Source organism: Phalacrocorax aristotelis, chromosome 22, assembly GCF_949628215.1.
Source record: "Phalacrocorax aristotelis chromosome 22, bGulAri2.1, whole genome shotgun sequence".
Taxonomy (NCBI): domain Eukaryota; kingdom Metazoa; phylum Chordata; class Aves; order Suliformes; family Phalacrocoracidae; genus Phalacrocorax; species Phalacrocorax aristotelis.
Window position 1 is genome coordinate 6,070,644 of NC_134297.1, and position 27,985 is coordinate 6,098,628.

General features: G+C 52.5%; 1 protein-coding gene across 5 annotated transcripts; it reads left to right on the forward strand.

The window, feature by feature from the left end:
- The first annotated feature begins 276 nt into the window (after nucleotides 1–276).
- On the forward strand, nucleotides 277–27,985 carry SNX19 (sorting nexin 19). Of its 5 annotated transcripts, none has more exons than XR_012664114.1 (12): nucleotides 277–2,289; nucleotides 2,729–2,867; nucleotides 3,592–3,692; nucleotides 3,858–3,977; nucleotides 4,281–4,411; nucleotides 5,609–5,705; nucleotides 5,989–6,175; nucleotides 8,447–8,576; nucleotides 15,300–15,438; nucleotides 21,432–21,616; nucleotides 23,210–23,297; nucleotides 23,975–27,985. XR_012664114.1 is itself a non-coding variant. In XM_075116486.1 (12 exons), exons 2-12 carry the CDS (start codon nucleotides 754–756, stop codon nucleotides 24,108–24,110), a joined length of 2,850 nt encoding a protein of 949 aa, XP_074972587.1. In that variant the 5' UTR covers nucleotides 277–353; nucleotides 540–753; the 3' UTR covers nucleotides 24,111–27,985. The 5 variants fall into 5 exon arrangements, 4 of the variants coding, with proteins under 4 accessions (XP_074972587.1, XP_074972586.1, XP_074972588.1 ...); XM_075116486.1 differs by lacking the exon at nucleotides 15,300–15,438 and having other exon boundaries at nucleotides 277–353; nucleotides 540–2,289; XM_075116487.1 differs by lacking the exon at nucleotides 15,300–15,438 and having other exon boundaries at nucleotides 290–353; nucleotides 1,574–2,289.

Consider the following 27,985-nt stretch of genomic DNA (forward strand, 5'->3'; position numbering starts at 1 on the left):
GATGCTTTTTTTTTTTCAGAAAATGATAATAAAATATATAGAATTGCTATAAACTCTAGTCGCTGTTAACACCTACAGGACAAGGCCACCGCGGGGCTGCACGCTTTTTTCCAAAGCATGGGGAAAAAAAAAACACGGGGGGGGATGGGGACCTTTCTGGAAACTTTCTGGAATCTTTAAATCTTAACGGTACTGCCGCGCGCTCTCGCGGCGCCGGCCCTCCCGCCCGCCAGGGGGCGCTAAGCGCGGGGTGGGGGGCGCTTCCCCAACGGGGGAGGTACCGGAAGCGGCGGCGGAAATGGCGGCCGGTGCCCCCGAGGCCCCGCCGCGGCGGTGGTTGTCGGCCCCGGGCGGTGAGTGTGGCGGGGCGGGGGGACCTCCGGGTGTCCGTACCGGCTGGGCGCGGCCCTGTGCCCCGCAGCAGCGTGAGCTCCGGGGACTGTGGGGAGACCCCGGGGAGGGGACAGGGCGGTTGGGCTCCGGTGCCCGGTGAGGCACCCGCTCGGTTGGGCCCTGACGAGCCCCGGTGCCTGGTGAAGGAGCCCGGCGGGTTGAGCCCTGGTGCCTGTTAAGGACGCTGCTGAGCTGAGGAACGACGAGCCCCGGTGCCCGGTGAAGGAGCCTATTCGGTTGAGCCCTGATGAGCCCCAGTGCCCAGTGAGGACCCCAGCGGGTTGAGCCTCGACAAACCCCGCTGTCCAGCCACCAAGGCAGCAGCCAGCAGAGCCCCAGGGCGGCTCCCCCAGCCCCGCCATGCCAGCCCAGGGGCCATCAGGGTTCCGTCGGGCGCTGGTGGTGCTGGTGGCCGCGCTGGGCTGGCTGCTGGCCCTGCAGCTGCTGCTCGACCTGCGGGCACTGGGGCTGCTGTGCGGGGTGCTGGCGGTGCTGGGCAGCTGGCTGGGCCCCCGGGCCCTCAGTCCCCCTGGCCGGCGGCTCCGGCTGGAGCGTTTTGTCAGCTCCCTGCAGCCCCTGCCCCACTGCCCGGCAGCTGAGGGGCGGCTGGAGAGGGAGATCGCCAGCACCATCCGCAAAGTGGTGCGGGACTTTGTTGCCTCCTGGTACCGCACCATCAGCAGTGAGCCAGCCTTTGAGGCTGAGGTGGAGAAGGCCATGATGGGCTTGGCTACCGAGCTGAGGCAGCGGATGGGGCAAGTGGACCGGCAAGCCCTGGCCCACCGCCTCCTTCTCCTCTGCGGCCACCACTTGCAGAGCTACCTGCGGGCCCGTGAGGCCCTGAAGGGCGATCTGGAGGGTGGCCAGACCCTGTGGCGGGAGTACAGCCGGCTGATGGAGCCGCACCCTGCCCTTTCCAGCCCAGCAGCTGAGGTGGGCTATACCCGGGCTGCTGTGGAGAAGCTGCTGCGGGCACTGGTGCCCCCACCCCACCTGGAGACGCGGACGGGACGCTTTGTGGTGGTGGAGCTAGTCACCTGCAACGTGCTCCTGCCAGCCATCAGGAAGGTGGCTGATCCTGACTGGATCAACCTGCTGCTCATCGGGGCTTTCTCCAAGAAGCTACGGGGTGAGGAGCCGCCCCCTGCACCCCCAGTGCCTGATTCTTTGCCCTTCACAGTGCAGACGGACGCTGCCGCTGCTGGGCCGTCCCCCTCCCCAAGGGCCGCAGAGGTGCCCAGGCGAGAGGCGGGGGCTGCTGGTGAGGACGGAGAGGACCGGACAAGCAGGCTGTGTCACACAGAGGAGCCCTTCCTCCACCCACGAGCCCTGGGCTCCCTCTTCCCCTGTGAGGGTTTGGAGCTGGAGTCCCCTGCAACTGATGCAGGCCAGGACATGGACCTGCTGGCACCATCACCTGCAGGGGAGTTCCTTGATGAACCCCTCCAGGACACCTCCACTGTGCTGGAGGGACCGGCTGTTTCTGAGGATGGTATGGGTGACCTGGAGGAGGGCATCGCCACCAGCTTGGATGCCAGCCTCCTTCCCACCTCTGCTTTTGTACTGAGCTCCTGCCCTGACATCCAAATTGACCCCGCAGTTGAGAAGGAAGAGGAAAGCCTGGCTGTGCTCAAAAAGTCCTCTTCGCAGAGGCCCTCTAGCTTGGGGAAAGATCTGGGGGCAGCAGAGGGCCCATCACAAAGCTCCCCAGACCCAGGGCAGACTCTGCCCTTGCTCTCATCCTCCCCAACGGCTTCCATCAGCACCTTCAGCTTTGAGCCCCTCAGCAGCCCCGACGGGCCGGTCGTCATCCAGAACCTGCGGATAACTGGGACCATCACTGCCCGAGAGCACAGCGGGACTGGCTTCCACCCCTACACCCTGTACACCGTCAAGGTAAAGTCACCCCTTTTCTCCCGACAGTCACCCCTTTTCCAAGATCCCTGCCCTGCTGTGGGAGCACAGGCTGGTGTTGGGAGATGGGGATTTGTGCCACGTGTCGTTTGGCAATAACTTTCGTCTGGGAGCAGGGGAATATCTGGCACAGTGTTTTCCCTGTAGACATTCTGGTGTGGGATAGGGGTTCCCACTCTTGGGGTTCCCACTCTTGTCCAAGGATCATGTGGGGCTGGTTGAGTCTTTTGTATCCTGTTTTCACCTTCATCTTGAGGGAGTTGTGTGCTGTGCAGCCCCTGTTTCTCAGGAAGGGTCAGTCTGAGGAACTGCTGCATGGGACCTCTGTGGGGTCTGGCAACTGCGGGGCCAAGAGGGGTCACAGCACAGGGAGATTGTTTTGGGGTCTGTAAGGATTATTAACTGTTGCCTTGCTCCTCAGTATGAGACGGCCCTGGAGAGTGAGAGCGCGGGCAGCCTTCAGCAAATGGCTTACCACACCGTGAACCGCCGTTACCGGGAGTTCCTCAACCTCCAGACCAGACTGGAGGAGAAACCGGAGCTCCGCAAGTTCCTGAAAAGTCAGTGCCTGCATTAGCTTCCTGAGAAAATACTTCTCCCTCTCACCCCAGTCTGTGCTCCTCTGCTCTAAGGGTATCCTGTCCTGCCTATGCAGCTCTGGATGCTGGGCTGTTTGTGATGCCCATGTCCGTGTTCTGTGCAGAGCTGGCTGGAGGAGAAATTTATTTCTTTCAGCAACAATTCCAGTGTTTCAAAACATCCTTGTTGCCGTTCAGCTCACAACACTTGCTTGTGTAGTTTTGCATTTTGGCAACAAATAGAAACACTGGTGTCTGCAAGCGCCTTGTTTGCATCTAAGAAAGGAGAGTAATATGTGTTGAAAGTAAGCTTTTTTAAAAAAAGAAAACAACGTTTCTTCTAATGCTACTGATGTATAAAACTTCATTGAATTTAGCATGTAATCCTTTGGTTTTGACAGATCTGGGGTTTTGACTGGAAAGCTGCTTTGTTGAGAATTTTGGGGCTTTTGTGTGATCTAAAGTCCTTGTTCTAAACCGGTATTCTTGCTTCTTTAACATTAAAGGCACGGGTGACGCGGTATCAGCACAACACAAGTTCTGTATGGATTTAAGGTCTGATTCAGCCACCTTGCTTTGAAGGGCGTATTTTCTTGGGCTGATGCTGGGAAGTGTGCAGTGGTGGTCTAAAGCATGAGAGCATTAAGATTTTAAAACAACTGTCCCAGTTTTCTCAAGCTTGCTAATGGGTTTGTTTCCTTTGTAGATATCAAAGGCCCAAAGAAACTGTTCCCTGATCTCCCATTTGGGAACATGGACAGCGATAAAGTGGAAGCCAGAAAAAGTCTGCTAGAATCTTTCTTGAAGGTGAGGTGCTTGCTTGTGCGCCCCTGTGAGCGAGAAAGCAGTGCTAAGGTCAGCTCTGTACTGACAGATGGTGGCGCATGTCAAATCTCTTCCACCTGTGCTTCACATGTTCAAGCTGGGAAATTGACACCAAAAACCCCCCTAAAGCTGCATCTTTCCTTGCAGCAATTGTGTGCAGTCCCTGAGATTGCAAACAGTGAGGAGGTGCAGGAGTTCCTCGCCCTGAACACTGATGCCAGGATCGCGTTCGTCAAGAAGCCCTTTGTTGTCTCCAGGATAGACAAGGTAGACAAGTGGGAAACTGGTATCTGAATCGCTTTTGGCTGCATGTAGACACGCCTCTTGGGCTTCAGTGTCTACGTATACGGCTGGCTGCTGTAGCAGTAGCCAGAAAACTCAAACGCTGTCTGTGTCGCTGGTCTCAGCTTGCCCAGAAAGCCATAAAGCTAGGAAGAGTCAGAGCCCGTCTCAAAGAGCCTGGGGGTCATAATGGAAAACAGAGAGAGCGCTAGTCTGAAAACTCTTAATTCATATTCAAGGAGTAGGAATATATTTAATAATCCTGCACGGAGCTGCTGACTTTTGCAGATCGTTGTCAATGCCATTGTGGACACCTTGAAGACGGCATTCCCCAGGTCAGAGCCCCAGAGCCCCACGGAGGATCTTAGCGAGTCTGAAGTGGATGGGAAATCTCAGACAGACGGGAAAAAGGCTAACAAGTAAGGGCTCCTTCAGCTTCCCCCGTGCTTTACGCATGAATTTCGTACATAAACTGACTCCATTGTGGGGAAAGGCTGAGTTGGTGCTTCACCTGCTGTGGATTATACGTTGCTGTTTTGTTGTAGCTGAATTGTTTTCTCTTTCACGTACCAAGCAAGGGTGTTTGAGTTCCTGTCGGGATAAAGGAATAAGAATGCTCAGGTTTTCACAGAAGGTGGGTTTCCTCCTGAGGGAGCTGGGAAGGGTGGCATTTGCCAGCAAAGGTGTCGATGCTCCTGGAGAATCGCTTTTTACCCTGAAACGTGCGCGTGACCTAGGCATGTGGTGAGTCACTGCAAAACACAGCTATAAGTGGTCTCCCTGAAGGTTCACTCCTGCCTCTCCCATGTGTTTCACACAGCAACACGCCATCTTGCCCAGCGAACACTTGCATATTTATTTAGGAGTAGTGCTTAAGGTCATCGTGCGTACGTTGCACACCAAGTGTTTATTTGGTGTTGCTGGCAGTGAGGAGCCCAATTGTGCTCATCAGTGATTCTTCCCTTACAGAAAAAGAGAAGATTTCTGCACGAGTATGGCTTTTTTTTTTTCCAGAAAAGTGATGTTTTGCTAGAAAAAGCTGCTTTGGACAAAAAGACAAACCAAAAAAGTACAAGTTTTGAAGCGTCTTGGCTGAAAAGGACATTCCTTAATGATAAACAGGCTATTTTACAATTCGTCCCACAATTCCAAGCACCCTTTCATATCCTCCTTTCTGTGTGTGCGTGTTTATTATTGGATTTCACAATCCTGCTGAGTATGTTTCATCTCAGAGGCTTTTCTTTACGCTTTCCTGTGTATGCTGCAACGCTCACGCCTCGCTGAGCAGAAACACCTACATCTGCATGTAAGCTTATGTGTAACGTGCCTGCTGAAGAAGGTGTATGTATGCGATGGATGTTGGAAAGCCTTGGCTAGGCCCATGCGTCGTTGAGGAAAAGCGCTTTAATGCTTTTGTTGCATCGTTTTACTGCCACGTCTCAGTTATCCTGAGGGCAGATGCTTTTTTGAACTGCTTTAGGTCTAATCAGGCTTCTTAGCTTGGATGTGACACTGGAGAAAGATAGTTAGTCGGGTTCTTGGCTGAGGCTGGGGAAACTCATCACCCACAGCTTGCGGAGAAAAAGCCCTGACTGTGCTGTGTCTCTCCTCTCCAGGCCCAGGCTGAGGTTCTCATCCAGTAAAATTGCTCCAGTGCTGAGTGTGAGTGAAGCACATGACAGGATCGTGTACTCTATCAGGGAGGGCAGCGCTGTAAGTTCAGATCCCTCTTGCAATCCTTTCGTGATCCTAATCATTGCCCTGTTTGGGTGCTGGCTTGGAATAATCCAGGTGCAGGGGGGTTGTGGCTGCTGCAGCCTTGTTTCCGCATGCCTTTGCAGAAAGGCAGTAAGCAGCCCAAGCTGTGCTGTTGGCTACAGCAAGGTGTAAACCAAGTGGTGGGAGGCTGTCTGGGTAGTGGAGATCTTGTATATCTGTTCCACTCCGGCTGCATGCAGCTCACCGCTGCGGTACTAATACACCTGTGCTTTCACAGGTCTCTGGCACCCTGTCGCTGGCTTCTATGGAGTCCTTCATCCAGAAGCAGGAGAAGCTGCTGGAGGCAGTCCCCACCAAAGCTCCTGAAGGCGAGGGAGGCAGGGAAGCTAAGGAAAGCTCGGTGCGGGAGTATACGGTCGGGCTGGGCGCATTGGAGCAGGGGGCACATCCGGACACAGACTCTGGTGAGCTCTGCCCCTCTGTCAATGCTTCACTGTATCTCCCTTGGCACTGCCACAGCTCCGACATCTGCAGGCGTGGCTTGCAAGATCCTCAGTATGAGGACCTGATCTCCTGCCTGTTGCACTTCAATTAAAGGGAAGGCAAACTGAGGTTCTTTTCCAGTCCTGTTAGGTGATTTCTCTACTCTTTATTGCTATTGGAAGCAAATTGGGTCTTGGCTCAGCTGTGTCGCTGCAGATCTTCACCTTAGTCCACTCAACACAGTTACTGCACAAAGAAGTTTCTTAAGGACACACTGTTTAAACTGCCACCATTGTTAAATCAAGCTCTTAGAAACTGAAAATTGGCCGAATTAGAGTTTCTTGGTAGTCTCAAGTTAGCCTTGATATGGCTATACAAGGCTAACCTGAGGACCTTTTGAGCTTCAGTTAAGTTTGGATAGATTCGGTGGGAATAGCAAATAAGTAATCCTAGTTCAAGGAGTGATGTTCCCTTTTTGATTATAGATCCCTCCTCTGAAGCGCAGGGGTGCTACGGCCTCTCAGGCCGGTTACAAGATTATCCTGAACACAAGCGAAAATATGTTCTCTCGTCTTTTTCTTGGAATAGTTGAACCGTATCAGCAGGAACTTTCCAAAAATTTCACTCCAGTGGTTAAAGTTTGGCAAGCTCTGCCTAAAAGCGCGTGCTTGTGACAGGATGGGTCTGGTATTCTGAAACCTAGCCTGTGCTACCAGCTTTGCCTAGAATCTTTGAACACATGCCCACGGTTGTTTTGGGGCTGCTGGGGACTTGGAGGCCAGTGCTTTGCGCAGAGCACGGGAGATACAGGCAGGCCAAGTTAGCTGAACTCTTAAGGAAATTTAACATAAATGATGTCACATGCCGGCAGGTCTGTGATGCTTCAGAGCCGAGACAGGGCAGGCTGGTCTGGCAGGGTAAGGGGAATGAATGTCTGGGGAGCAGCTGGCCGAAAAGGAAACCAGTGTCCATATCTGCTCGCTGGTGACTTCTCGGAAGAGGTTGGCCAGCAGCTCTCGGCGGAAGGGGACTTGGATGCTACAGGAATAAACAGGGCTTGCTGACAGTGCTCTTTGTGTGAGGTTATGGTGAAGCTAAACAACCTGCTCCAGTCTTTGCACAGGGAAGCCAAGTCTCAAAGGGCAAAGCAAGCGAGGAGTGACTTGTGCATGGCCCAGAGCAAGAGGTGGCAAACGTGCTCGCACGCCCTGTCTTTTCCAAGTGAAACGGCCTGGAGTTAATTAGTCCAGCTCCTATGCAGCAGGGAGAGGAAGAGGAGGGAGGGAGACATGCTGGGGTCCAGAATCCCTCTCCTCTTTATCTCCAGGAGTAAATTGTGTTTGAACAGTCTCGTTGGCTCTCTGAGGGCAGACAGTGTTTGAAAGATCAGGAAATAGCAGAGCAGGGGAAGCTGCTGTACAGGAGCTCACTCTGCTGGCAGAGCCGACGCAGTAGCCTCAGGTTGGGGCGCTGGCCCTGGCGTGGTTGTCTCGGGCAGGTTTGTGGTGCATTAATAAGCTTGTTCTGCATAACCCCTATAACGCTTTGGGGCCAAGCAGCATAAAAGTAATTCTCTAGCAAGTAGAATGTGTTTATGCTGCAGGCTTTTACATCCTCCTGAGGATCAGAGAGAGGTTTTGCTGTCCCAGGTCTGTGTCACCAGGGATATGTGGGCATGTGTGCAGGTTTCTGCCTGAACTGACGTATCTGGTTTATCCAGATGTGGTTCATCCCTCTTCCTGCTGAGGCTTGGACCTGCCACACGATGGCAGCCTGCAGACACCAACCGGAGCCTTGTGCCTGGAAAACCGCAGTTTGGAAGAGGGGAAAGTGTTGGTGAAGACTAGGAAAATAGTCCTCAGCAATGTACCTTTCTCCTGGACACAGTCACTGCCTCCTTTCTCACCTGTTTTGGACGCACTGCTATCCCCATGCATGAACAGGGTTCGAGAATCTCCTAGCTTAACTGAGAAGGAAGCGAGCACTTGGAGCAGCCATGTTGTGGTCTGCTGTGCCCCTTGGTAGGGAGGTTGGGGCTGCTTTGATGAAAGTGGAAATGAGTGATCAGGGCAGGAGCCTGGGAGGGCAGCCTCCCCAGGCTGTGCCGCAGCAGGTCACCTGCGCGTGGCACAAGGTGCTAGGCTGGGGAGAAGAGAGCTGTTGGGGAAAAGAGTTTCAGATTATGCTTTCCACGAGGTTTCCTTACATGCCAAATTGGCTTCTTCATCTGACCTTCCTCTTCCTCCTGGCAGACTCTGAGACAGCTTTGGCTGACCTGGCCCTGGACGTGCTTCGTCTGCTGCTGGTGGATCACTGGAGCTGGCTGTGCACGGAGAACATCCAGAAGGTCTTCCACCTGCTCTTCGGGACCCTCATTCAAAGGTAAGGCTTCGGTGACCTACTGCACAGCTCTGTGAGGTGGCATTGCCTTTGGAGTTACAGTCTAAAACGGAGCTCTCGCCTGAATGCAGATAAATGCTTTCAGTCGTGTCAGACAACAAGGTGCTGTGAGGAAGACATCACATGGCTGTAGAGTAAAGGTCTCGGACATTTGCACCGGGAGCTGTTTTCCCCGTGAGCAGCAAATAATTCTAGCAGGCAGCCTCCTGTCCTTTAACAACAGGGGAAAGAAGGGATTCAGCCCTGGGAATGGGAAGCTTCTTTCCTCTTAAAAAGGCAGGAGTGCACAGCTCGATGGCTCTCCAGGGAGAGACTGGCCTCTGCTGGCCTCCTGGTCTCTCGCTGTCCAGGGGCTCAGCTTGCTCTTTCTACAAAAGGAGAATAAACAGGCACAGGGAACAGCAGCTTGACAAGTAACAGCTTGGAATGCGGCCTCCCAGGAGCTTTGCTCTCACTGATACACCCCTCTCTGACCTGCGGTGGGCCAGTAGTGCCTGTGCCTTGGGCAGAGACCCACAGATATATTAGGGAAAGAATTCCTTTCCAGCTGGTATGTACCTGCCAAGATTTTCTGAGGCCAATGCCTCTGTATGGGAAGGCACAAAAAGAAAGCATTTCTGTTTTCTTGTGTAGGTCGGTGACTATCACTAGCTGAGGATGTGATCCTTTAGAGTGAAAGGAAAGGCTTCCTGGAAGGACTTTGGCTAGGGGGAGCTTCAGAGCAGTGTTTTTCCCGCTCCTGCGCCCTTTCATCTCTCTCAGGCATTCAAAGCCAGTGTCAGAATGTGCAGGGCAGCACATCAGAACTGAGCTGGTAATTTAAGCTGCCCTCAGCAGAGGTTGCTGGAGCACTTTGAGGTCTGGGGCTGCTGGCCATCACTCCCAAGTCTGTTTCCTTGGGTGGGAGGAGGTGGGTGTTGTTCCCATTTCTCCCAAATGGGCTCTGGTCTCTTGGGGAATGAGCTGGAACCCAGTCCTTCTGTGTTAGCACAGAAGCATGAGGGCTTGAATATGCATGTCATCACATCCTAATAAGCTGTGTCCCAGTCACCCGGGGAGCCTGCAGCACCAACACGTGGCATTGGTATTTTCCACTAGAGAAGCTGTCATACACACAGCACGTGCCTGGCTCTGGAAGGTGGAGGAGCTGCGCAAGTTGTGCTAGCGGAGCAGCGTGAGGGTGAATGTGCTTGTAGCTGCTCCGCTTCAACGGATCTGGGTGAACCCACGTGTGCTGCAGGCAAACCTTCGGCTGGAGGTCGTGTCAGGAAGTCCCATGATTCCTTGGTGTTGTGATCAGGACAGGGTGCAAATACAACCTTTTGAGCTAACCCTGTGGCCCTGGGGCTGTACGTGCCTGTGCTGAAATCCACATCCTGATGCTGGCTCTGTTCTGGGACAGTCAGGAATCCGCACGTCTGGTGCGAAGGTGACAGGAGAAGGGAGTTGCACAGCGCTAACTGGCCCATTGCCAGGAGGATGGTGCTGCTCATGGATTGCTGTGGGGAACTCTTTCCTCCCCTGCTTCTGCTGCCGTAGTCGCCACCCCAACACAGAGGGCTGTGCTTGGGACAGCGCTTCAGTCTCCTGCGACGGAGGAGTGTTAGGGTGGAGGTTCTCCTATCTCCAGTCAAGGGTGGCAGGCTTTTAGTGATCCTGGGAGCCCTTGTGGAGGGCTGGGGCTCAGCAGGATAGTGCAGCAGGCGCAGGAACCGCCCTGAGAGCCGTCGGTGTCTGCCTTGTTGTGAAAGCTGTGATCTGGTATAAGAGCAGAGTTCAGATAAAGCCCAAGACGGACCCTCGAGATGAGGCATGTAGTTACCTCCACAGCGGAGGAGAGTTGGGAATGGGGGGAGCTCCGTGCTGGCTTGCCATCACACCCTGTCCCTGAGCCACGCAGAGGGTGGCCGAGACATGTTGTACTCGCAGCTGGCCCACGTGGCCACTGCTGTCCTGAGCAGATCGAGAAGTCTCTAGCTCAGACCTGCTGCCTATCCAGGGGCACAGCATGAATTTGGTGGCATTTCTCCTCCATTTAAGTATTTGCAACTTGATCACTGCTCAGCCAGACCTGGCACAGCCCTGGCACTGGCATTCAGGCTGGCACTGTGCCTGGGTACCCTTTACAGGTGGAGAAAATACCAGAAGCTGTTCTGGGAGCATGTGCTATTCAAGGCATCGTTGTTCCCACCTCTGAGGACAGGCGGACAAACATGGGGCAGCAGATGGGCACGCATCCTGCCTCTAACTGTTGCTGGTCACAAAGTATGAGTAGGAATCATCTCTCCATGAGATGAAGTCCTCCTCTGTTCCCGTCAGTGGCTGGGTTAGGTGGTGGAAGGGAGGTCTCCTAGCAGTGTTTTGCGTGTTAGGAAGGGGGTTGCTGCTGGATGGATACTCCTCTGCCAGCTTCTGTTTGGTGAGGAGCGTGTTGCTCCTGCAGCCTTCTCACAGCTGCTTTCATGGGCATCACTACTGCTCTGCACCGAGTGTGCCTCGTCCCAGAGCAGAAGAATCAACAGAAAAAACACCAAGAATGAGGTCCAGCTTCTCTGGAGAGCCAGTCCCCTTCTTCTTTGGGGACTTTCTGCCTTGGACTTGCAGTGCCCACAGCATCCCCCACGTGACATCAAGTGACCGCTGGTGACTGCGCTGTTGCCGATTATGGGACCTCCCTACCTTTCTCTGTTTGCCATTCTCTGCACAGGGCATCCCACCACACTCTTCTTTCCTCTCTTCTCTGTAGCTGAAATAGCTGGAGCCAGGCGCTATCAGTCTCCCCGACTGTCAGTTTAATGGCAGCCGGGGAGAGGAAGGCTGTATGACCGAAAAAGGTATTGTTAAGTAAAAGGGAGGTCGCGTGTGCAAGCCTGCATCCGTGCAGCGCTCATCCCATTATGTAACAGGGAGTGATCCTTTTTTGGAGCCGAAAGGAGAGGCGGGTGGAGGGGCCGGGAGGCTAACTGCGAGTAAAGACGACCCCAGGGCCGAGGATTGCTTCCAGCAGCCTCTCCATGTGCTGGGTCCGTGCCTGTAAACAAACCCGCTGCCCCGCTCCGGCTCCGCATCCCTCCTCTGTCTGGTGCTCGCTTCCCTCCCATGGACTGGAAACACAGATCCCTTCTTTTTCCTGAGGAGGCTGCAACAGGGACCTGTTTGCTAAGGGGAGTAGATGGGGCTATTCTGGGCTCTGGGGGTGTTTGGTGGAAGAGCTAAAAAGCATTTGGAGAATCCGTGTGCTTTTTAGAGCCTTGTGAGTCAAAGCCGCGTTAAAAATACACGAACCGCGCCATGGCTGTGACCCCACGCCCTGCCCTCAGTCTGTCCCCAGTGGTGTGATGGTCACTAGGTCAGTGGTCTGCCAGCACTGCGACAAGCCGGGGGCAGCCACGGAGCCGCGGTGACAGCCGATGGTATGAGCTCGCTGTGCCCTTTGGCGGCGGCTGCTGAGGTTCTCCCATCCCCATCTGCTTCCCCTTCTGGAGTGAGTCCCAGCAGAGTTGCCAGGGTCCCAGGGATGGACCTGGGAGGATTTCAGATGTGGATCCAGGTCCGTGTGCTTTTCCTAGCTCCTTCCCATGCATCACAACAGAAAATTGTGGCAATGCAAACCGCCGAGCGGAGGGAAGGTGTCTCGGCACGCCCCAGCTGTCTGCACCCTGTAACCTGAGTGGGGCTGGGGCGCAGAGCCCATGTCGGGGCTCGGAAGCGCCTGTGTGTATATAAGGGAGTGTGTGGACCTACGCAGGCAGCTTTGATGGTGTCGTGTTCCACCAAGCACGAGTTAAAATAAATGCAAAGCATCCCTGCCTTCCTCAGGAGCTCAGCACCGCTTGGCTTGGTGTTCTCTTTGGGTCACTGTGGTGCTCCTCCAGGCTTCGGCCCCTGTCCCATCATTCCTCAGCAAAGCGGGTGGATTTGGGGAGGTGACGTTCCAGTTTGTGTGAGACGTAGGTGAAGAGCCAGGGATGCTTTGAGACTGATTACAGGTGACCGTCAGGCTTTTATGAGAGTGGTTTCTTGCCAAGAGAACTAGAACTAGAAGAGCTTGTGAGTCTGGCTAGCTTTGGCTTGTTTTCCTTGTAGGGTGTTCTCTCTTGAGCTGGTTCTCACAAGGTTTCAGCCACTGCTGAACTTGCATGGGAAAGGAAAGTCTGCCTGAGCTCAGATACGTCCCTGAGCTGAGTCTTGGGCTGTGGTCTTGCAGGGAGCCAGGCTCTTGGGTGCTGTGGTGAGGGAAGCTGAGGCCTGGGGTCGGAGCAGAGGAGAGAAGGGGCACTTGGGCAGGTTTTGAACACGTACACTAAAATGGGGCTGAGCGGTCCTGGGAAGCCTGCAGCAGCAAGGGGTTGTCTTTGATTTGGGGTGCTAGATCTCGCCAAGCCTTGCTGGGGGTCAAGAGCTGGGCAAGGCCACAGAGGCACAATAGTGTTCATCCTATTGGCAGTAGGTCTGGAGCATCTGAATTCTTGTTGCAGCCTAGATTTTGACAGAGGGTTCAGTCCGTTCAGGTTTGGATAAACAGTTCGGCTAGATCCCGGTCTAAAAAGCAAACACCTCGACGCAGGCAGCCTTTGGAAATGATCTGGGCAAGCTATGGCAACAGCATGTGAAGGAAGCCGATGCCATGCTCTGAGGTGGGTACAGGGAGGACGCGGTTGACATGAACAGTGCTGCATCCTGTGCATGCAGGTGGAGCCTGCAGGGCTGTGGGTTACCCGAGAATTTGTCCTTTCCAACGCTGTCCTGCACATTCGGTGCCCCTTTGACCGGAGGTGCAAGGCTGAGGGAAGCAGGATACGTCTCCCTGGCCCCTGAAGCAGCCTCAGAGCTGGCTGCTATGGCCGTTGCTCCCTGCAGAGGGAAAAACCACCATCAGCAATGGGGCCTCTGGTCTCCAGGGCAACTGTTGCATTGCCATGGCCCCTTCTCTGTCCGTTCTCAGTTCTCCATGCCATCAGGTTTCGTGTCCTCCCCATCCTTATTTCACTGCGTGTGTTGAGGGGTAACGGTTCAGCAGTATGGCTGGTTTCATTAGCCCTCACACTGGGGGCTCGCCCAGCTTCCAGACCCACCATGTGGAAAACTTCTTGGACTAATATCCACGGCCTGTGATTGACAAAGGCCCCAGGTTGTCAATTTAATGGAGCAACAAAGGGTCTGTCCAGCCAAGCCTGAGGTCCCTTCAGCAGTCCGGACACCTCTGATGGTCAAAAGGTGCTGTAGCTTGCTCTTGTGGCTCATCCCCATCCCTCCTTCGGCAGGGATGCCGCATGGCGCCTGACCATTGCACAAGGTGGGTTCGGGTGGGCTGATACTGGGGGTTACCCCTGTGCGCAACCCCGGGCTGCCTGGGGTTGGCATCTTGGCTTCAGGGCTCTGTGCCGGAGCCTGTCGATGTCAGGCCAGGTGTCACGGGCACTTGTGCAACTGCTGGTGTGAGTCAAGGAGCTCATAGCTTCAGGGAATTGCTTGCTGGGTGGTTTATTTTCTGTTTTCTTTCTCTTCTTTCTTCCTTGATCTCTGTGCCAACAGAACTGGCAAAAACTAAGACCCTTGGCAGCCTCCTTGATCCTCTTGACTTGAAAGTGCCACCGGCATGTAGTGTTGCCTGACCCTCTTAAACGTCCCTGTCCCGCTCAGGCGGCCAAGCACCTGCGGCCCTGGGCGTGCTGGGAATGCACTGCCTGTGGGCAAGCAATTCTGCCCAGCCCTGACCGCCTGGAGCTCTGCAGGAGCTGTGTCCAGCAGCCGAGGCGGTGAGACAGACCCCGTCTCGGTGCTGGGTTGCACCAAGGGTTGGCGCAAAGCTGGGCTGTATGTGTGTCACCCAGCGTAGGGGGTATCCCAGGGTGGGATGTGGCCTCATGCGGGCAGGCGGTCGCTGCCGAGGCTCCCCATTCCCCTCCCTGCGTTATCTCTGAAAAAGACATTAAAGCCGAGGGTTGGCTTGTGCTCTTCAGGCACCAGGAGAAGCCAGGAAGGTTCATGCTAAAGCTGATCCCAGCGTGGTTGCTCCCACTTTCCTTTGGCTTCATAGCTGGCAGGTAGCTTACCACGCTGGGTTTGGGCAGCACCTCTGGGTTTGCTGGCAGAAGCGAGCTGCCAAAACTGCAACATCAGTGCAGCTGGAGCAACTAAATCCATTCGCTGTTCCGGCTTGTTACTTGGGGGAGTTGATTTGGGCACGTTTAGTTAAGGAGCTTTGCAACTGCACATCGAGGGGCTGTGCTGGCAGGCCCGGGTACGTGGCAGCAAAGGTCCTGTCTCTCCCGTGGTGGTGCAAGTGCCGCAGCCCAGCCAAAAAGCCAGCAACAGAGTTTGCGTATAGGGGGACCAACCTTACGGCACCTTCCTCCTCGTCTCTGGATTTGGCTATTTGTATTGTAGCCGCAAGGAGCGGTAGAACTTGCAGGCCTGTGGTATGTCAGCAAAAGCGATCTTCGGGGCTGTGTGTGTCTTTGTGTGTGTGTATGTAAAGTAAATAAAAATCAACTTGGAAATGGGCCTCGATTCAGTTGTCTCCAAGCACCTGGAAATTTTGGATCCGGCTTTGAATCTCTGTCCCAAACAAAATTTTTTTCCTCTTCTAGAAGCAGCGTTCTTCCAAAAACAGCCGCTAGAATGAAGCAAGCGCTCTGTGCTTTGATAACAATTGCAACATTATTTTAACTGCATCTCTCTTTTCTTTTGACTCCATTTCAGCAATTAGATACGGGCCAACTTTTCTCCCAGATTTAAAAAAAGCCAAAAGAAAAACCAACAAAAAAACCCCTCCAACAACTTCCTGTTTCAAATAGAAGAGGCAAAGAAGAAAAGGATTGAGAGGAAATAACATCTCCTGGTTGGTTTTGGTTTTCCTTGGCTTGTGAAGGGTTAATGGTGTTTTTATGTATTTTGATTCTGAAGTGGGCTAATGAAGCAATCTGCTCTGAGCAGGACCTGGCTGAGACAGCCTGGCCTCTCCCTGGGGCACCACTGAGAGCTTAATTGGCTCAATAAATACTTGATGAAGATGTTATCGAAAAGCTGAGATGCTTTGTTAAAAATCAAGGGGGTTTTGGGATGCTTGCTTTTAATCACGTAGCTTTCTCCCCCTTTTCTGAACCCCATGGCATCGCAGGGAGATATAACTTGAGAAAAGCAAAAACCACAGCTTGATTAATTCACCGGGGGGATGGAGAAGACTTTAGAGCTGGAGCCTTTTGTGTTTACACGGTTTCTTTTTGCAGCAGGTGTGTTTTGGAAGGAGCAGCACAGAGCAGTGCCCCAAATCCGAGCACCAAGGTGTGGTTTTGTGCCTATAGGCAGTAGGGGATGATCTGTTTTTCCTTCTCTCTGCCCCACGGTAAAATGTCCTGCCTACCCGCTTCTCGCAGGGCTTCTGCCACCTCCACCTCTCACTGCCTGGCTCAAGCAGGTAGAAAAACCCCACTGCCCTACACTGGCACGGGTGAGTCTGATCAGGACACGTTGGACGCAAACGCTACCGGCATGAACTCCGTGCGGCTTGGTTTGTTTCGTCCTTTGGTGCAGCTGCCCTCAGTGGAGCTGTGCTTGGGAGGTGTGAGGCTGGCAAGATGCTCTGAGGGGAAGGCACTTGGCCACGGGGCCACTGCTGGTCAAACACTTCATTACCCTGTGCTCAGACAGGGGTACAGGACGTATTGTTCATCGCATATACAACTCTAAATGTTTTATAGGGCGGCAGGAGAGGAACACTTCCAGTAAGGCGAGAAGGGTAGTTTACTTTTTACGTGTGTGTCTTTGGCCAGAAGTTTAAAAGGACTCAGGATGCTTCATATTCTTTGATTTATGGAGGGCTTTTTCTTTCCCTTTTCTTTCCTGTTTCCTTCCTCTGGGAAGGGTTTACCGATGGCCTGGACAAGTGTGGGTTTGCTCTGAAGGTGTTTGAGCCAAGCGTGCCAGCAGTCGGCTGCACGTGTTTCTGCTGGCGCTGTGCGGAGAAGGTGGACGTGGGCTCAAGTAGCAGGTGCTAAAAGCCGAGCCCGGGGGCGAAAGCTCTCCATTTGTGTTTTTCCATTCTTCTAACTGCGCCTGCTGCAGCTGTTTCTTTGGTTTTACAAGCTTTGCTCAGAAATGTTTTATAGTCAAAGCATTGAAATGTTGCTCTTTCTGAGCCCTCGAGTTAAGGATATTCTTGTGGTTTGAGGCACAGTTTGGGGAGGAATTTGGGGGACAAGTACTGCGAAGGGAGGGATGGTCTGGTGATTTAAGTACCAGCCTTTCTTGATTTCCTAAGTCAGATGCTCGAATGCCTTGTGCGTTTCCAGATGTTGCTTTTTCCTTTAAATCCTTTTCACTACCTTGGTCTCACGGGCCTTTTTTGAGCTTCTGGTTAGCCATGCCGTGTTAACTGACCTCGGGGAAACGGAGGCCTTGTTCTGGGGTGGAAGGCAGTAGATGTTGAGCTGGACTTGCTACTGTTATGTACAGCTCATGTATATTTATAGAGCTATTTGTGTTTATAAAGCTAAAGCAGACTAGTAGAGGCTTTCTTGTCTTTGTCTTCTTCCTAACATGGTCTCCAGGCTGTGTGTGTCTAAATCCTTAAAATCCCCAATTTTGGGGGAATCACAATTGCTGTTGCTTCAGATTTTAATGATAATCAGCATATTTAACTCAACCATTCCTCAGCTCAAGTGAACTTAGCAGTTCTTATCCTAACCTTGATGGATGAGAGAAGGAGAGGTTTACCACGTTCTAGCAGCTGTCTGTAAATTTGGAGAGTACCGTATATTTTTGCCCATTCCTGGTCCACCTTTATTTTCCAGACTGAGCAAATTCAACCCTTCCAGCCTTTACTTGCTGAGCTGAGCTCGCTCTCTCTGCAGGTGAACCGTCTGGGTAGTCCCCTTAAGTGAGTGCATCCAGCTCGCAGCAGCCAGGTAAACCCAGGCTTAGGTTTACAAACAAAAAACTGTGTTTTACCTGTTCCTGACTTCTCAGCCTGTCTTTACCGTAGGCTCCTCCATCTTAGCAGCCCTTGTCGCTTCTGGGTGCCAGAGGAGGGCCAAGGTATGTACCCTCCAGACCTTGTTTCTCATTCCCACGGCATTTCTGCCGTTCCTGTCCTAATGGGCTCCTTCAGCTGACTTTGGAGTTCCAGCTTAAGCCACGGCATTAAATCAGCTCTTTTTTAGCAGCGATTTCATTCCTCCATCAGCAGCTATTTCAATCAGAGGACCCTTACGGCATGGGCAAGTTATGCACCTCCAGACTAACGTCCAGGACTTCGTAGCCTTTGCAGTCTCTCTTTGCACTGGGCATTATCAAAGCATTTGAACGTCTGAGCCCAGGAGGTCACTTTCTATCTATTTCTGGTCTCAGCTGAAGTGTAAGGAGATGGTTCAGTGATGGGTTTGTTTTTCTTTCTTTCTTATTAAGGCTACTTCTTCATGAAATAGCAGAACGGAAATAGTAACTCATCAGCCATCCAAAAAAAGAGGAGATAGGTCTATTTGTGTTTCTTGCTGGATTTATTCCTACCTGGGAGAAGGAGTGTGTGTGCTTTCGATGTGGCACGCTTAGTTCTTTAATAGTACAAAAAATCCTCCGTGATCTGCCGGCGAAGGTCCACTTTGGACCAGCACATATTTGCAGTTTCTGTGTGAGAAGTGCAGGCTGTTAGTCCCGATCCTGGTGCAGCAAACCTGCCCGATGGGAAGGTCAATTTGCCATAGAAATATGGGTTTTGCTCAGGTAGCATTTGTCAATGAAGCTTGGTGTGACCCTCCCTGAGTCGCAACTACAGTCATGAGAGCTGAGGAGTTACTTTGCTCCTCGCCGTTTCGTACCTGTTGCTCATGCGTGCCCCTCTGTGGGCTGCGCAAGCGAGAGCAGGGAGGAAAACTCTTCATGGCAGGTTATTCTCTTTCTGATATTGTCTTTTGGAGCATCTGAGAGCACCAGCCACGCTCATGGGGAGGATGCTAAGCCAGATGGGCCAGTCTTGAGAGTTCTGCCCTTCCCAGTGCTTTTGGGATGGGTTCCCACACTGACAGACTGGCAAAAGGGAACCCAGAGCACAGTGGCTTTAGTCTTCCTTCCATTTGCGCCCAGCTTTGGTTTCTCCTTCTTTCGTGTCCCCTTTCCTGCCTAGTTTCTTCTTTTTTTTTTTTTTTTGTATGCTTTTCTCAGGAGCTTGCATGGAGCTGTAGCAGGCATCAGCGCAGGTGGAGCAAAACACACGGAGCCGTCCTCAGATCCTGCCCTTTGCTTCCCAAAGTGGAAGGCAGAGAGCTGCCAGACTAAGTAAAAAAAAAAAAAAAAAAATCCATCAACAGTGTTTTGTAACTGTGGGAACTAAGACCTGCAAGCGCTTGCATAATCGCGATGCATGCACATGTGATCAGATTTATAGGTGTTGCTTCTAGGCCTTGTTGCCTAGTTCTGGTGGCTTTCTGGAAATAAATGAGCTAGAAATGGTAGGTTGTTTGTACGGGGGCTTCCAGCATTCGTCAGTTCTCAGTCCGCCCTTGAGCTGTCTGGAAACGTGTGCCATCCTCTGTAAGTTCAGCTTTCACTCTGCCCGCTATTTGCTTGATTGTTTTTGCTATTTTAGGAGCATTCCGAAGAAAAAGAAAGCTTGTTCTTTGCTTTCTGCAACCTTTTAAAGAATGGTGAGTGACTTTTGCTGAGACGAATTTCAAGTCAACATTCAATCCGACCTCCCTAGATGCAGGGTTGTACTGTTTGCAGCTCTGTCTCCAAGCCTCTGAACTTCTGTTGCTTGTCAAATGTTTTCTCAATTAGGAAAGAAGGTTGTATAAGAAAACATGTTAATGAAAAACCATGTTAATGAAAGCTTTTGCCCCTAGAGGAGCCACAGTTCAACACTTTAATTTGGTTGGGGATGGCTGGAGGGTTTAACATGATCCAGGGTGTTAAACTCTACTGATGGCTGGAGATAAAAACCCTTTTAAGCAATTGTATTTCAAACAAGGCCTTTTCCCAGGCGAGACTGTGCTGTGACATTTTGTCCTCTACGGCAGGTGCTTTGGATCTCTGGCACTATCCTGTAGCAACATCAGTACTGGGGGTCCCTGGCGAGGCCGAGCGTAAAGGCCGTGTCTCCCCATTTCCAGTGCTGTTACTGGGATCACCAGGAGCATTGTGTATGCTCCAGTAAGTCCTTGCCCTGAGACATTGACAGGCCTTACTGCTGCACCAAGGCTCGTTTTCAGGTTTCTTAATGGTCTTTGCTTCTGCAGCTGGCATTTCCTAGGTGTCATCATTAAAGAGCTGCAGCTAGGCACCTCATTTCGTGCTGAAGAAGGGAGCATCGTGTTGCAGCCCTGGCCCCGACGATGGCTACCTGCCGTTCCTTTGCTGCTGGTTACCTTTAGGTGTTGCTATTCGTGACTCTGTGCTTGTGTTGTCCCAGTTGTGTGGGGAAAGACGCCCTTGGCCCGAATGCCTCGCCTGAGAAGAATGCAGACAGTCTGGCAGAGCGCAGGTTAAATAAAGTTTGCCTTGGCAGGGCCCATGCTCTTGGATGTACTATGAGCTGTCGGGGCGTAGTGGTGACGGAATTGCAAGCACGAACGCCAGCTGCCAAGAGGAACGGGTCTCCTGGCCCTGCTTGTGGACTCCTCTCCTCTGGGACTCTTGAAGTACTGGCAAAATCCAAAGCCTTCCCCTTACCCCAACCCCGTGCCGACGCTCCCCTCTTTCCTCCGGAGCCTCCCGCTGGTGGGGACGGCGGCAGCAGGCCATCGCCGTCGGTGCCGCGCCACCGAGTCCCAGTCTTGCTAAATTGATGGGGTCCCTCCTGTTGGCCTCTGTGGCACTGGGGATCCATCCGCTGGCCTCTCCTTATCCTGGGGGGGGAAAGTTTTTAGGCAGTGGCAAGTTTTGACTGACGGCTGTGGCTTTTGCTATTACACGGGGAAGTGATTTCATGTCTGGGAAAGAGGGTCCGCATGATTGATTTAGGAGCTTTCCCTGGCCAGCACTTGGGTGGTGTGGATGTATCTCCCCGTGCTGCAAACGCCTCCGAGCCCTTATGTGGAGCGGCATTCCCGCGGCCTCGGGATTTGCAGGTTGTTACCGTATAAAGGGCAGGGTCTTGGCCCAGCGGGAGGGCCGACCGGCAGTTTTGCTGGCAGCTACCTAACTCACCTTTTAATAGATGTGCAGCGTGGGGTTTTGGATGGGAGCGGTGATAATTTCATTACTTGCCACCAGTGGACGGAGCAGCAGGGCTGGACAGGAGGGAAGCAGGGGGGCTGAGAGGAGCACAAAGCAGCAGGATATTTGTGCCTTGCCATCCTGGGAGCATGTGTTTTGGTCTCCAGGCGAGACACCCTGGACACTCTTGGTAGCAGAGGGGCTGATGAGAGGAGCACTGGTTGCTCATGTCCTTCCCAGTCAGTCATGGGGGTTGTGTTAGAGTTAAAACCCCAGTTTTGATGGTTCGTCCAGCTCTGTGTCTGCTTGGGCATGGACATAACTTAGGAGGTTAAGGCCAGTCATATCCCTTAGCTGTGCTCCCTTCAGGGACCAGTTACTCATTTGATTTCTGCAGGCAGCAGGGCGATAAAAGCCATGAAGAGCTCTTCCCCTGTGACTTTGCATATGTGCTTCTGTTTATAAGATGGGGAACATATACCTATTCCTGGTGCAAGGGGAAACTCAGCTAATTAATACTTGTGAAAATGTTTAAGATATAGACTTGGAAACTGTATGTTGACTGTATGTTAACTTACCCAGCAAGCTGGTCTTCCCCTTCAGGGCCTCTGATCGGCAGAAAGCCCCTGAGTTGGTACCAAGCCTGACTCTTCCTGACCTTTCTCTCTTTCCCTGTACCCACAGGTGGCTGGAAGTCCAGGTCGTTAACCTGACCTGCACCCAGCGTTGGGTCCAGTACCTCCAGTTGCTGCAGGAGTCCATCTGGCCTGGAGGAGTTTTACCAGCAGTGCCTAAACCAGCCAGGACAGAGGAACAGAAGAAAGCAGCAGCAGAGCAGGCCCTGCAGAGCCTGATGGAGATATTGCCTAGTAAGTGTGCCCCAGAGATGTGTCAGCTGCCCTTGAGAAAGGAGAATTGGGGGAGGCTGGGGAACCCTCCAGTTCATTGGCAACTCTGGAAATGCAGTTAAACACAGAGATGGAGCCTGTTCGTGCCAAGGCACTGGGAAACATTCATGACCTTTGAGGTTTGAATGGCTTCCTGCAAGCAAAAACCACAGTTTCCCAGTTCTAGATAGTTTGTATAAGCATTCAGGAAGTGGCGTGGCTCAGAGAGAAAGGGCGCGTGTCTTGGTGATTCTCAGATGCAGACTGGCCACGTACTCTGTGCTTGGTGCTGGTGGTGCCCAGGAAAGCCAGTGCTGCGCTGTGCTCCTGCCTGCTGCCAAAGGGTACCGTTGCTGAGAAGAGTCATAAGGCAAAGCCTTTGGGCTTCTCGCTCTAAAGAGTGGCTTTTCCACTGGACTGAACTCATGAGCCCAGCTGCACTGGATTTCCCTCTCTTGAAGTTTGACATGGGGACCTTTGACATTAAAGCAGCTGTTGCCTAATCCATGTGAGTGCAGTCTGAACTTTTAACTCCTCGCTGCAGAGTAAGGGGCCCTTACTATCCTGTCATGGTTTAACCCAGCCGGCAACTCAGCCCCACGCAGCCACCCGCTCGCTCCCCCTGGGTGGGATGGGGAGAGAATTGGGAGGGTAAAAGTGAGAAAACTCATGGGTTGAGGTAAAGACAGTTTAACAGGTGAAGCAAAAGCTGTGCATGCAGGCAAAACAAACCAAGGAATTCATTCACTGCTTCCCATCGGCAGGCAGGAAGCAGGAAAGCCGGGCTCCATCACCTGTAATGGTGACTTGGGAAGACAAACGGCATCATTCTGAATGCCCCCCCCTTCCTTCCTTCCTTCCTTCCCCCAGCTTTATATGTTGAGCGTGATGCCATATGGTGTGGGACATCCCCTGGGTCAGTTGGGGTCAGCTGTGCCCCCCTCTCAGCTTCTTGTGCCCCCCTCTCAGCTTCTTGTGCCCCCCTCTCAGCTTCTTGTGGCCCCCCCTCAGCTTCTTGTGGCCCCCCCTCAGCTTCTTGTGGCCCCCCCTCAGCTTCTTGTGGCCCCCCCTCAGCTTCTTGTGGCCCCCCCTCAGCTTCTTGTGGCCCCCCCTCAGCTTCTTGTGGCCCCCCCTCAGCTTCTTGTGGCCCCCCCTCAGCTTCTTGTGGCCCCCCCTCAGCTTCTTGTGCCCCCAGCCCGCTCGCTGGTGGGGTGAGAAGCAGAAAAGGCCTTGGCTCTGCATAGGCACTGCTCAGCAGTAACAAAACATCCCTGGGTTATCAACGCTCTGTCCAGCACAAATCCAAACCACAGCCCCATGCTGGCTACTGTGAAGAAATGCACTCCATCCCAGCCAAAACCAGCACATATCCTTTGGGGATGAAAAAGCGCTGCCAGTATATGCCCTTCCAGGCTGCAGCGCTTTCCTGGCATTCGGTCCTGTCCCTGGCTGTTCTCTTTCATGGTAACGTTGGGCATGGGATGCCTCGGGCTCAGACTTCGGTTTAGTACCCACCAGCAGAAGACTGACCCTGGAAACGTGCAGTTCATAAAGCTTTGTCTCTGACGTTGACAGATGTGATCCAAGAAATCCTTGGAACCAGTAAATGTCGGATGAGCTGGAAACTGGTACTGGAGTCCCTGGGCCAGCCTGTGATAAACAGGTACGTGGGTTATAGTCTTTTTACCCTGATAGCCTTTGCAGTGGGGCCTGTAAGCTAAGCTCAGGGCTTCGCCGTGAGATTCACGCTGCCGGCTTCTTAGCACAGAATGTATCTGGCCAATTTTCCTAGACTTATCCCATCAAAGGGCATCTGGCTCGCTTATTATGAAGGTGCATGTCTCGGACCTCGGTCTGGCTGGAGATTATTGAGTCAGTCTTGTTAATTATGTTGTTGGGCCTGCCTAGTTTGTGGATGTCAGGGGACTGTCAGAGGAAATAAGACCAAATCCTCATTTAGTTTGTTGTTTTTAGAAGAACTTAGGGAGCTGCATGTATATGTAGATAGTGTTTTTCTGTATACCCATCGCCGCGCATTTGGCAAGCGATGTTTTTGTGATATAACTGCAGGGAAACGCTTGTGCCACCTCACTCCAGGAGATGCGTTTGTGTTTTCTCGGCTGCTCGGCAGCTTCAAACACCCGCTGGTTTCGGGGATGCAAAAAACCCTGAACCATCTCTTCAAACATTTCTTCTAGAGTACAAGATCTCTTGCCTTTCCCTGATGGCAGTCAGAATACTTCTTCCTTGTGTGAGCTTTGGCTTCTGCGTATCTGGAGCTGATCTCCCAGCTCCACTGTGCTCCTGACCAGCCTAAGCTTTGTCTTCTCTCCATTTCAGGCACCTGGTTTTCTGCCTCTTGGATATTCTGCTGGAGTTCTTGGTTCTGAAGGGCTCCACTGATGAGCTGGAGACCGCAGCTGTCGCGCCGTCTGCCTCTAGCAGCCTGGACAAGACAGGCATTTCAGCACATTAACTGGGGCTGGTGTAGCCAGCAGTGGAGGAGAGAAGCAGCCACAGGCATGGGTTGATTTGATTTTCAGTATTTACTGAACATGTCTGGGAGCTTCTTGTAATGAATTTTTCCAGCCGGTGCTAAATGAGGCTGCTTCCAGGCTTCTCTGTTTTGGCTGGGTGATGGATTAAACCCAGTGTAAGGAGCTGAAGATGCTTTTCTGCCGTGTAGAGTCTGTTCCATTGCTGACCTGATGGAGAGCCTGGAATGAAGATGCCTGACGTCTGCTGAGCTGGACAACCTGAGAAGGATGTGCAGGCTGCCCACAAGCCCCGTTGTCTTGCCCCAGTGTTTCTGAACACCTCTAACATCTGAAGGCAGCCAGCATGCAAGATTTGCTTTTGTGGCCTCAGGCTCCACCTGACACTGGCGTGCAGAGACTTGATGTGAGGGTATCTCATTGATAGATATTTCTCCAGGATGGGTGAAGGGATGGCCAAAGGCTGTCCCTGCTCTCTAAGCAGCCTGCCCTGTGCCTACGCTGCACCATCTGTTTTACCAGAAGGAACACAGGGAGCGAATGGAGCGTGGAGATGTGGTGATAGCCCTGCAGTCAGCGTCAGGGACCCATCCCCACAGCCCAAATAACTGGGAGGTCGAAAGCAGTGCAGAAATCAAAGCTGCTGTTCTGCCTTAGGGACAAAGATAAGCTGCCTCCTGCCGCCACTGCTCTGATGTGGTCTTGTTCTGGCATCTTTTGCTGCCTGAACAGCAGGATGCAAGTAGGGTAGGCTGTGGTCCTGGAAAAGAGAACTATCCCCAGGCTAAAGGGGAATGGCAGCTTAGCTGGACTTCAGGATTACCTTGTATTTTGCCTGCTGAGTCACGGTTCAGTCCCAGAGGCTGTCACTTGGGAGGCCCAGGAGAAAAGGAGCTGACCAATATGTGACACACAGCATGTAAATCAGCTCCCACACAAAAGTGCTTGTCACAGTAAGCTCTGGGAGAGGAGGGAGCACCTCTGAGCCTGGGACAAATACCGGACGCATGTCGTGGGCAGCCAGGAGGTTAGAGTGCAGCGATGGGCTTGAGAGCACCACCTTAGCTCTGGTGTTGATTGCACTGTCACCATGTTTTGGTTTACTGTGCCTGCTATTGCAACAGCTGTGTGCAGAGGGCTCCAGAAAGCTTGTCAGCTCACGATGTCCAGTGCCGCCCAGCACAGAATGGCATGTCGAATTGGCAGCTGCTTTTCCGGGTCATCCAAGACTTCAGTGGTTTTGCAAGCTTAAGTTGTCCAGCTGTCAGTTTTGTGACAGGGCAGATGGACATGGAGAATATGGACACGGAGAATATGCACCAACAGTCCAGTTTGGTGACCCGTTTTGGTGTATTTCCTGGAAAAAAATATGAACTGACCAGTGCTAGACTTTGCTGATTGAGGGAATGCTGCTCCTGGTGTTCTCTACAGATTGAAGCGCTTAGGAGAGGAGACCTCGCAAGAGGGGAGCAGCAGGATCACAGCTAGTTTCCACGTTACAGTACCAAATGGTGCATTTCATACAGCATGCTGTTTCTTGGAGCTGGAGACTCTGTGGCGTGTTTGGATAAAAGGTCACGTAGCTCCAACATGTGTACAACTGGAAGCATATTCTGCTCTTTCCAGAGGCAGCTGCTTAATAATGGACAAACAGTGCTGTTTCGGGGGGAGAAGGGGTGTGTGTGCTGCTTTGTGTTTCTGGTGGGGGTGTTGTGTGAAAGTACGGGGAAGGATTAGCTTGCTGCCAGCAAGTATATTTTTAGGGAGCTCCAAGGACATCCCAAGACGAGGCAGAATCCAACGTAACGAAGCAAAGCAGTTCTGCATGGTTTATCAGGGCCATTTCTCATTAATGGCACTTTTGAGATGGTAGACTTGCCACCTCCTTGGAAAAGAAGGGAGCATCTACACTAAACAGCTTAAGAGTAGATTAGGCAAAGCATCGGAGAGTGTCCCATATGGGATAATCCCAAGTGGCGAAGCAGCAGGTTGGGAAGCAGGACTCTCATATGCCTCAAGCCAAATTCAGCCTGGAGCAGCCACTTCACCCTCTCCTTCACTGCCAGGTTCCTTTTTCCCCTTCTTTTCCCCTCTCTACTACTTCCATTTAGTGCATCAGCTGTCTTGGGGAGCGGGAGAAGGAGCCATCAGCCAGGGATGATGTATCATAGCCCTGTTGTGCCTGGTGGCTTCCCATATGCTCTAGGTGTGTTTGCGTGCTATTGCTTCCTCATTGATTTTATGTGTTTGGAGCTCCAGGACTGTAATCTGTCCTTGATTAGGGATAACATTAAGAGACTGTTTGCTGAAAAGGATCATTCAGAGGTGGACTGCAAACTGCGCGCTGCCAGCTCCACATGAGGGCAAAGGTCTGGCACAGCTGTTACAGACACTGGATGTGGAGTTGGAAGGACAAGCTTACTCCTTTGCCGGGAAGCCCTAGCATCCCTGCCTTTAACCCTGACCTCTGGCATTATGTGAATGACTCAATATTCGTTTGGCCTGATGGGAATGCTTTGCCGTTTCCGCTGGCGGGCTCTGAGGAGCGTAGCCTGGGAGCCGGGGCTTCGCTGGGGTGGTGCGACAATGACTCGTGGTTGTACCAGACAACTGCTTGGTCTGTGCAGCCTCTGCACCTTTCACGGAGGGGCCTCGAAGCCTGCACTTTGGAGACTTGCGTGGCAAAGTAGCAACATCTCCTCTCTGGGTACACCAGAGGAGCTGGGGCAGAGGGGTGAAGTAGGTTTACTTGCGTGTGCTCTTAAGCCAGTGGCAGAGTCGGGAACAGATCGCAGGCGTCTGGATTGCAAAATCTTTGTTTTAATCTCCAGAACCCCCTTTACTTTCTTAGAGTGAGGAAAACAGAAACCAGGGTTGCTAGAGCCCTTTCTCATGCACTTACTGGCTAGGCTTTAAACTCCCATTCTCTCCTTCATGAGTCTTAGTCCATTCTCACTGGGTGAAGCTGCCCAGGAGCAGCGTAGGAACAAGAAGCTCCTCTCTGTATCTTGTTAAGGAACACAAAATCCAGTAGAAGTTCAGCTTTTTTCTAATGCCAGTTTTTTGCCTCACTGTAATTTTCAGATTAAAATGAGCGCGATGGTGTCAAAGGCAAACTTCTGCATTCAAGTGGGCTGATAGTATTTCCAGTCTTAGTCCAAAAACTCTTTAATAAAACAAACAAGGCCAGCAAAAAACCCTTTAACTTGCCCTGTGTGTGTAATACTCCCAGCAACCTCCCTTTTTTTGCAGGGATTTGTATAGGAGGCATCATCCCTCTCTTACTAAAGGGAGGGTGGTGAGAGCAGCCAGATTTGATCTCAAGGAAAAGTTGCATGCTTCTGTCATCGTATTAGGTGCAGAGCAGCACGTGCTTCAGGCGGGTGCTCAGCTCTCGAGGTCCTACTGGACGCAGTGATCTGCTCCCAGCCCACCGCTTGCTGACTGTCTGGCACTGAGGGAAGCACTTCGTTCCCCCGCCTCGGTTTCCCCCAGCACTGGCTAGTTAGAGTGCAAGCTCACTGGAAGCAGGGGCTGCTTGTGTGCATGTACGACACGGAGCACAGTGGTACAGAGCTTCAAAGCAGCACCGTAAGCTAAACAGTAGTTTTTGTGTCGAGCCAGAGCTTCTTTTTAGATCATGTTTTCAGGATAAAGGAGTGCTGCCCCCGTGTACCGACTCCCCACGCTCAGACCCCTGTACTGGCTATCTGTGGGTGCAGCCTTTCAAGTCTGTATAGAAGAGCGCTGTCTTGAAAACATATTTTGTGGTTAAACGGGGAGCAAGTGGGTGCTCCCAAGTACCTTGTGACTTACGTTCTGACTCTGTGTACAATAATACTCTGTTTCAAACTTG